The 9,946-nt window shown below is 39.7% G+C and overlaps 1 protein-coding gene across 1 annotated transcript; it reads right to left on the bottom strand.

The window, feature by feature from the left end:
• Positions 1 to 4,486: 4,486 nt before the first annotated feature.
• Positions 4,487 to 5,569, bottom strand: LOC102871016 (melanoma-associated antigen B16-like). The gene has a single exon (XM_006881853.1). It carries the CDS (start codon positions 5,567 to 5,569, stop codon positions 4,487 to 4,489), a length of 1,083 nt encoding a protein of 360 aa, XP_006881915.1.
• Between the last annotated feature and the right edge of the window lie 4,377 nt (positions 5,570 to 9,946).

Raw genomic sequence — 9,946 nt, 5'->3', positions numbered from 1 at the left:
TAAGTTCCAATTTTCCAGAAGAAACTATAAAGAGCAGAAGGTATTGATTGGGATGATACATATAATGGTCTGAAAAACAATTGCTGCCAAACAAGAATACTGTATCTAGCCAAAGTGACTATGAAATATGAAGGTGAAATTAGCACATTTCAGTACAATCAAAAAAGGAAATTAGTTTTCTGTTTCTGTGTTTTTCTGTTCCAATTTACTGAGTAGTTTTGAGGTCATTTTTGAGACTAAGATATGCCTGATTTAGGCCATGGTCTTCTTAATCACTTCCTGTGCATTTGAATGCTAGATAATGAATGACAGAAGAAATTATGCCTTCAAGTTTTGGTGTTGCAGAGGAATTCTAAGTATCCCATGGGCTACCAAAAGAAGAAAGAGATATGTCTTGGAAAAAAATGCAGCCAGAATTCTCCTTGCAGGCAAGGATGACAAAGCTTTGTCTCATAGTTTGGGCATGTTCTTAGGAGAGGCTCTTCCTTGGAGGAGGTGATCATACTTCGAAAGGTGGAAGGTCAGGAAAGGAGAGGAAGGCCCTCAACAAGATAGATCAGCACAGTGCCTGCAGCAATGGGCTCAAAGTGTCTGAGAGACTGTGAGGATGACACAGGCTAGGTCAGAGTTCAGATCTCATGTTTATAAGGTTGCTATGAGTTGTACTCACCTTAGAGGAGCCTGAGAACAAAAAGAACAGGGAAATTTGGAAAATAATGTCAACACGCAAAGAAAACCTAAAGGGAGCTTTTTGCATCGGAAACCAACAATAACAGACAATAAAATAAAATCAGTATGTCTCAAGATGCCATTAGAAACGGATTAGGACACAGAAATACACAAGTATGTAAAAATACTTTTTTAAGAACATTCTGGTTTCACCTATTCTTTTCAAGTGTCTACAATTTGCTTGGTATTCTTTGCTGGTGCCATGGACTTCTGAGGCATTGGATCATCTATGGTATTTCTCATTCATAGTTCAACTTTCATATGCATATGTTTTGAGTTTTTTGTTTTCAGCAGAGCTTCTCACTGCAGTTAGGTGTTTGGTTTTGGAATGTTACCTCCTTGGAAATTTGTTGGGGACCCAAGTGGAACAGGTTCCCAGATACCTTAAAACTTTTCTCATTTTACCTGGAATTCCTTAGTGGTCAGGGTATGAGGATTTTTGGTTTATGCTGTGTGGTCCATAACGAAGGCATTTGAACTTCATAAGGAAATGTTTTGGGTCTTTTTTGCTCTTAGCAAGCAATGTTGTTGTTTTTGTTAAGTGCCATTGAGTCGTAGGCAACTCATAACGACCCTATGAATGAAAGTCCTGGACACCTGTAAAACTTCCATTCTTTCTCCAGGTTTATAGGGTTTCCAGAGGCAGCTGTTATGGGAATGTATGTCACTCTTGCTTCCAAGCTTGTTTTAATTGGGGAGCTCCACCAAACACTGTCCACCATTCTCACATTTGACTCCTCAGTGTCACCGTGTTCGGCTTCACAGCAACCACGAGTTACCTCTGTACAGCAAGTGGACATAAAAGGGTTATACGACCTAGAAGAATGTTTCACCAAAACCAATTAAAGGAGGCCTGACGGCCACGGGTAGGCAGCCCTTAAAATCCTTATTTACTCCAGCAATGATATCTGCATTTATTTCTTATCAAAGGACCTTTGTATATACAAAGGTCATATCAAACATGTAATTGCAGACTTACATGTTGCTGTGATACTTAACAGATTTTAGCATAAGCTTGGAACTAAAATGGACTAGGAAAAAGACTTGGTGATCTACTTCTGAGAATTAGTGAAAACTACATCGATCAGAATGGTCTGATTGAAATGATGAACATGAAGGCAGATGGAGCAGCAGTTTGCTTTGCTGTGCATGGAACAACTATGAGGGAAGAACAGTGAACAACCTCAATGTATGAAGCATTGGGTTTCAAATGCTAAACCAACTACATGGAATTTATTCCAGAGATGGAAAATTTTATAATATTTGAAAATCACACAATTATTATATAACATTCTTTTTGCTATGTTGTTGTATTTGACTTGCTAAAATTTTACTTGGGTTCATAGAGGTTACTGCATTTTTACTGTAATCTCTCTTCTATATCCTTTATCAGTGGAATGATGACCTTATAAAGGAAGTTAGAAACATTTCTTCCTTTCATTTTTTCCTGAAAAATCTGCATAGGATTGATTTTGTACATTCTGTAAATATTTCATAAAATTTAACATGAAGGGAGCTCTGGTGGCCTAGTGGTAGGAAGCTGCACTGCCATATCAGAGGTGTGTGTTTCAAGTCCACCAGATGTTCTGCTGGAGAAGGAGGGACAATCTTTTCCTGTACTAGTCAGATCTGATGTGACAGTACACATACAAAAATAATAAAATAAAATGAAAAAACATGGAAAACCCCCCAAAATAATGGTATAAGGGCACAATTTTTAAAAGCTAAAGAAGTTTACCCATTATTAGGCAGCACTGGTGGCCTAGTAGAAAGAAAGTGCACTGCAATCCCAAAGGCATGCTGTTTGAATACACCAGTTGCTCAGCGGGAGAAGAAGGCAAAGATTCTAAAGCTTCGTCTGACATACTTTGGACATGTTACAAGGAGGTACCAGTCCTTGGAGAAGGACATCATGCTTGGGAGGGTGGAGGGACGGCACAGGAGAGGAAGGCCCTCTATGAGGTGGATTGATTCAGTGACTGGGATAATCTGAATGGGTGTGTCAGAGACAGTGCGATTGGCACAGGACAGAGCAAGGTTTAGAGCTGTTGTACATAGGGTCGCTATGAGTTGCAGGCGACTGGATGGCATATAACAACAACAACAACAACAAAGAAGAAGAAGTTTACACACAGGTATAATGAATTGTGGACAGTTAGCAGGCAGGGGAAGGGAGAAAGAGGAGAAACAATAAATTGTTAAGTTGGGCCACTTTAAGGGATTGATTGTTTTTGTTATTGTTGTGTGCTGTGGAGTTGGAACCCACTCCTAGCTGACCTTCCAACACTTTTTCAGAGGCAATGCATCCCTCTAAGAGCAGTGATGGATTTGAATTGTGTGCCTTCACTGAGTAGCTGGTGAGTTTGAACTGTGTGACTTTGGGATTGCAACACAGCTCTAGGCCGCTAGGCCACCAGAGCTCCCTTAAAATTTAAATGTCTAATCAATTCATCAAGTGGTGACCACTTCCAAAGCAAAAGCTTGCCTCCAGAAACTTTATGAACTTGGAGAAAATATATGACAGTTTTGAGTTCAAGACTTTTGTTCATAGGGTGGGTCATCTATGACTCTGCAGCACAACAACAATCAATCAATTCATAAGGAATTGATGGGCTAGTGTGGGTAGTCTAGTGTTAAGAAACTGCACTGCCAACCAAAGGTATATAGTTCTACCAACTGCTTGCTGTTCAAGGCAAAGATGAACTATATACTCCTGTGCAATTACCTGCCTCTGAAAACATGCTGGAGGGTTAGCTATGACTTGGTTTCTACTCAACAGTACATGACAAGTAAGCAATACTGCATTAGGGAGTTGTCATGGCCAATTGGTAAGGAGCTGCATTGCAAACCCAAAGGCATACAGAGCTAATCCACCAGTGGTTCTATGGGGAAATGGGCAGTTGCCTCCCATGAGAATTACAGCCTCTAGAATCATAGAAATATAAAACTTATAAATATAAAAAACATTTAAAATAAGGCTGATTACAGACACACAAGAAGCAAAACTAGCTCCTATTGAAGCAGTGTTTTAAATCCTAAATGTCCTGCTTCAAAGAACTCACACTTCACACTCTCATGTGGACACACCACCCTCCATCTTCCATACTTGCTGCTTCTTTCACTTATCCTTCAGGTATTGGATGATATTCCACCACCATCATCATTATAAGATTACTGTTCTACAGTGTTAAAATCTTAAAAGCAAGTGATGAGTCCTGTTTACTATAGCATTAAAGGTACTAAACCAATACTTTCCAGTGATTAAATATTCTGTTAAGGTTTCAGGAATAAAGGAGACAGTGAGTATGTACTATAATTTATTAAGAGTTATTTCTTTTACAAAATGAATTAGCAGAGAAAAATCTAAGTCAGTATCTCTCAGTTTTAGAGAACATAGCTTTTAAAGTTAAAACTAGGCAAGAGTGAGCTATCTTTTTATTTTTTAATTTGATTCTTCATCTCATGCATAGTAAAGCTGTAGTCTTTAAACTATACAAAGACACTCATATCACAGTACTATCTTTTCTTGTTCCACGTCACAATATACTATGCAGGTTTCCATATTGTTCTCTTTTTTTAACAAATAGCAAAGATGTTAACATGTAAATAATCTCCTCCCTCCAAAACACCAGTATAAAATTTAAATGTTACAGATCTAAAACATGGACATAAAGATATAATATGTTTGGCTCCCTACATAGTTAAAAGACTAATTACTTTCTTAAAACATCATGTGGAATATGTACCCCTGATATCTTTAGGGGTAAGAGAAGCTTCTGGCCAGCCCAGCAGAACTCGCTCTGCCCATGGGGAGACCTCCAAGGATGGCTGCAATTCTGGCTTGAGCTCTTTCTTCTTCATCTTTCAAAGCCTCTTCATACTGGGATGGAAAAGACCATGGGTCAATTCTTTGGGCCTTGGCCACAAACTCCAAGACTTTCATCTTGGTGGTTTCAGCGTGGGCTCGTGGGCCCCACAAGAATTCATACTGTGGGGGATCACTGTTGGGCACCTGCTGGTACTCAAGGTATTTTTCTTGCACCATGTCTTTGGTGATGAGCTTCTTGGGATCCCCAAAGATGAAGTGCTTCTGCTGAGGATATATCCCCGTCACACTCAGAACTTCCCAGACTTCGTCTTCAGTGGCCCTGTTGCCCTTCATGAAGATCACACTCAAGATCAGTATGAGGAGGCCAGTCTTTGGCATGCCCTCTACTTCACTCAGCAGCCCGTCGTAGGTGAGGTCTAATTTGATCAGAACGACATAGATGTTGCTGCCGGGATCCACTTCTTTCAGTTCCATACCGAAGATCATCTCCAGGCATTCAGTGGCTCTCATGAGGATCTCAGGAAAGAAGTCTGTGTATTCTTGCAGGACAACATTCAGCATCTCTTCCTTTGTAATCAGGTCTTTGTTTTTATACTTGGCCAGCAGGAAATCTACCAGGAAATCCACTTGCATACTTAGAAAATATTTGCACATATTCACAATGTGTGACAGAATCTCTGAGGCACTTGGATTATCTTTGTCTTCTTCAATGTTGGAGCTTTCATTTGATTTGCTCAGTGAGCTTGATGAGGCAGGAATGGTAGAGGGATGCTCATCTTGAGGACCCTGGGAATTACTGGGTGCCTCAGCATCACGAACCTCTCTTAGGTTATCAGCTATTGGAGGACCCTGGGAGCTACAGAGTATCTGAGCATCACAAACCTCTTCTAGGTTATCAGCCATTGGAGGCGTGGAGGGAGAGGGAACGATTTCCTCCAGAGATTGATTGCTCTGTGTCCTGTCCAGGTCCTGAGCTTCACCAAGCCATGACTTCTCCCGCTCCTGAGACATGATGACCTTTGTCAAGAGCAGCAGGGACCAGAGCCTGAGGAGAGAAGGATACTGTGAGTGACTTAAGTAAGCAAAATAAACTGGTAGTTTTGATCAAGGCTACTTGCAAGAATCTTCTTGTAACAATAATGTACAACAGCCTCAAATGTCATCTCCTTTTCTGAGTGTTAAGAACAGTTCTTAGGCTTCCCTAAGAACCTAAATAAAAGAAGTGTGAATGTTTCACTGGTCACTGCCAGTCAATCCAGGACTCTTTCATCTGACAGCAGGCAGATAGGTTTGGATGGAAGGACCATTCAATACAACCTTAGGCTCCTTAAATTGTCGCCTGGTAGGTTCTCCAAACAATCCCTCTGCTAATATCAATTCATCCCCTAATATCCTTCCCCAGTAGTGAAGTTAGGCAGTGGCATTTCTGGCAAGTTCTCTTTATGCTCCACCAGCCTAATAATATAGACATTGAAGAGCGTATCGAATGTCATAAATACAAAGAAATAAAACCTTAAGCAGTGTTCTCTCTTAAAGATTATCTGGGGACTTTATCTACACAAAAGTCTTTAGAATGGACACTGGTGGATAAATCTGGACCCTTCTAGAGTAACAACATTTACTATCTTTTGCCCAAGGTCTCTCTTCTCTGAAATACCAGACAAGAAAATATTGTGACACTCTCCTATTCAAATAAGCACTATGGCAAAACTCCTCTAATATAATTATATATATATATATATATATGTATATATATATATATGTATATATATATATATATATATATATATATATATATATACATTGTTAAACATTTACTCATGGTCTTTCCATGGACTCCTGTAGGGCTGATGACTCTTCCTGCTAATGATCTGAGGAATCAAAGGAATTATGCTGCCAGCCCAAAGTGGTCAAGTTCAAGTTCCACCAGCTGCTCTGTTTGAGAAAGTTGGGCAACGTCCTTCAGGATTATTTACTACCTCTGAAAATCCCATAAGTCAGCTATGAGTTGACTAGAAGCTCCAAAACCACCACCACCTGCATAAAAGAACTCAGTTGGTGCCCCCCTTTTCCTGGGTGGGTGTTCCCCTCAATCCGCACTCATGGTTTTCCTGTGGACACAGAGCAGATTCTGGAACCCTACAGTCCTCCGCTTCTTCTTAGCATTCCATACCTTTACTGAGGGGTCTCTCAGGCTGGCACCCAGCTCCAGCTTCTCAAGAGTGATTCTTTATGCACAAGTCCCTCTGTTATGGGGCCCTTCATACCCTCAAATCTCACTTAAGAGTTTTACCTTGAAACCGGGAAGGTTTATCCTCTCTCAGCAGAGGTGAGTCAGCACGCTCAGTCCAAGTCTCCACTGAGCTTCCAGAGCTGGAAAAGGAAACCAAGGTTTATCACATCCGCTTAACCTCCTGAGGTCTCTCAGAGCTCATGGCGGGGGGCGGGCTCTGTGCACAGTAGGTGGTAGCAGCAGCCATTACTGCACTCTCTGGGTCCTTGCCTCCATATCCCTCAGCACTGGTATTCCTTCTTTGGCTGAGCTGAGTTTGCTCTCCTCACATTAAATGTTAAATGTCCGAGAACCATAAAGAACAAGTGAGGAGACACGTCTCATAGCCATCATGCTGTCAACCTGAATACTTACGTTCCTCCTTTGTGCAATGCTCTAATTCTCCAGCTACTCTGGGGTGTTAGTGTTCTCCGTTTTCTTGCAAAGGAGTCCTCATCTTGACCCCCAGCTCTTTAAGTCTTCTCTTGAAACTCCACAGCCTAGCTAACTCTTGGTTAGTTTTCTTACCTCACTCATCTCTTGCAGCGATTGGGTCCAGGGTTTGCTTTCTTGCAATGTCCTTGTAGGATGGTAAAAATGACACCCCAAGAATAAAACACAGCACAGGTAGGAGATTACGGGTGACGAGTCATGTTAATTGAGTCCCTCTGTTCACCAGACCTTCTTGGCTGAAATTTTAAATTTCTCAGACACAGGGTTTCTCTGGAATTATTTTTTATTGTTGTTGTTAGGTACTATGGAGTCAGAACTGACTCATAAGTAACCCTCCTCGGGTTTTCAGAGACAGATAGTCACATGGGAGGAGAATGTCCACCTTTCTTCCACAGAGACTCTGGTGGATTTGAATCCCTGGTCTATGAGGTGATAGTGAATCTCCTTACTACTGTGTCTCCTGAGAGGCTATAATTTTGCGTATGTTGTGATTTATCTTATAAAATCTTTCCACTCCTTATTCACATTTAGCTATTTTTATATTCTCCAGTATTTTGACTCTGGATTCCAGTGTAAATTTTAATAATGAAGGTGGTGGCATTGTTTCTAATTTTAAAGGATATTTGATATTTCAATTCTATTTACTTTTTTCAAGAGTGGATAGAGTGGAAAACACCTTCTAATATTAGTTTGTTAAAAGTTAAGCTATGAAGTCATTGCCTATTTGTTCACCCTTTTTGTGTACCCTTAAGATGTGATCAAATGTTTTTCTATATATTTTCATTAATGTGGAAACATGTAGAAATGATAATTTTATATCATTTTGTATTTATGTACTTCATCAATTTTTAAATTTCATTTATTGCTATATGAAATTTAACTAGAATTTTTGTTTGTATGTGAGTGAGTGTAACTGAAATATTTTGGGGTTTTTTTCATTATGGCATCCTCGTTTTATGTTTTTTGCTTTGTTTTTAGCAAGTATGTGATTTGAAACAAGGATAGCATGTTAAAATATACTGATTAAAAATCTTTTTATGTAGTTTAAAAATTAATACAAGAAGCTTTAGTTTTGGCTTCATTTTTTTATTATTATATTATGGTGCAACTGACCTCTGTACATGCCTAAGCTAAGGATATTTTGAAAGTGGCTTTGGATTAAATTTTAAGTTTGTATTTTCCCATTAATATCTTTCCTTTCTTTCTGGAACTATCAGGTAATCTATATTTTGCAAAATTTGGCCCATTTACTTTCAAAATTCACTTTGGAACATGTTACATTTAAAACCAGATATTTTGCAATAGAATTTCTGAAGCATATATAATAGAACACAGAATAGTATAATAAAATAAATATAAGTAATACTTAATCTTCAAAAGGAGAACAGCTCAGAAAAAAAATTGAAGCCTTATTAGATCATGATTTGTATTTGCTTATTTGTTTGTTTTCTGAGTAGATTACCTTAGAAGTCATAATGGATTCTTACATTAAGTGTTATGGATTTTCCATTTTCTTCTTTTTTATCTATCTTGTCAGGCAGTGAAGATTATGACCTTTGTCCATTGTCATATATGGACCACAAGATGACGATTCTTTTATTGTCTGTTTCCCTCTTATTAGAAATTCTTTTGTTTCTTCAGGATTTAATTTTCCTGAGGTAGTATTTAAATTTATATATATATTACACACTCACACACTTTATACACATACATTTGCTGCTATATTACTGTTTGGTATCATTGAGTCCACTACATAAATGGTACACACACACACACACACACACACTGGAGAACTCTGATGGTATAAAGGTAAAAAACTGTGCCGCCATTGAAAAAGTATATAGTTCTAATTCACCAGCTGTTCTATTAATTGGGGAAAGATGAGCAGTCAATTCTTATGCAATTTACTACCACAGAAAATCTTTTGAAGAGTCAGCTATTAGTTGGTTGTGAAGTGAAAACGTGTATATATACATACCTTCAGTATGGATGGAGGCTCAATGTCAAGAAGACAAAGAAGACAAAGATTCTCACCACTGGACCAATTGGCAGCGTCAGGATGGATGGTGAAGAGATTGAGATTGTTCACAGCTTTAGTTGGCGTGGCTCCACGGTCAACACTCTTGGCACCAGCAGCCAGGAAATTAAAAGACGTATTGCGATGGGAAAATATGCTGTTAGGGACCTCTCTAAAGTACTCAAGAGCAACGGTGTGTCTCTAGAGACTAAGGTGAGTTCGGTACAGGACATAGTCTTTGCAATCACTTGTAATGCATCAGAGAGTTGGACAATGACTAGGGAGGACAGAAGGAGAATTGACGCTTTTGAGCTTTGGTGTTGGAGAAGAGTGTTGAGGGTGCCATGGACTGCTACGAAAACAGATTCATCCTGGAGAGGGTTAAACCCGGCTGCTCCTTGGAGGCAAGGATTCTGAGACTTCGTCTGACATACTTTGGTCATGTTGTAAGGAGAGACCAGTCCTTGGAGAAAGACATCATACTTGGGAGGGTAGAGGGCAGGCGCAGGAGGGGAAGGCCCTCTGGGAGATGGAATGATTCGGTGACTGGGGCAATTGGGATGAGTGTGTTGGAGGCAGTGCGATTGGCACAGGACAGAGCAGAGTTTAGAGCTGTTGTACATAGGGTCGCTATGAGTTGCAAGTG

Source organism: Elephantulus edwardii, unplaced genomic scaffold (genome assembly GCF_000299155.1).
Source record: "Elephantulus edwardii isolate Elephantulus edwardi_28Jun2011 unplaced genomic scaffold, EleEdw1.0 scaffold00016, whole genome shotgun sequence".
In the NCBI taxonomy this organism is placed as follows: domain Eukaryota; kingdom Metazoa; phylum Chordata; class Mammalia; order Macroscelidea; family Macroscelididae; genus Elephantulus; species Elephantulus edwardii.
The sequence above is the reverse complement of the archived record's forward strand: the minus strand, read 5'-3'. Positions and strand labels throughout refer to the sequence as shown.

Bases quoted from the DNA above. Each gene is read 5' to 3' on its own strand.
- LOC102871016 (XM_006881853.1), bottom strand. From the start codon at position 5,569: ATGTCTCAGGAGCGGGAGAAGTCATGGCTTGGTGAAGCTCAGGACCTG.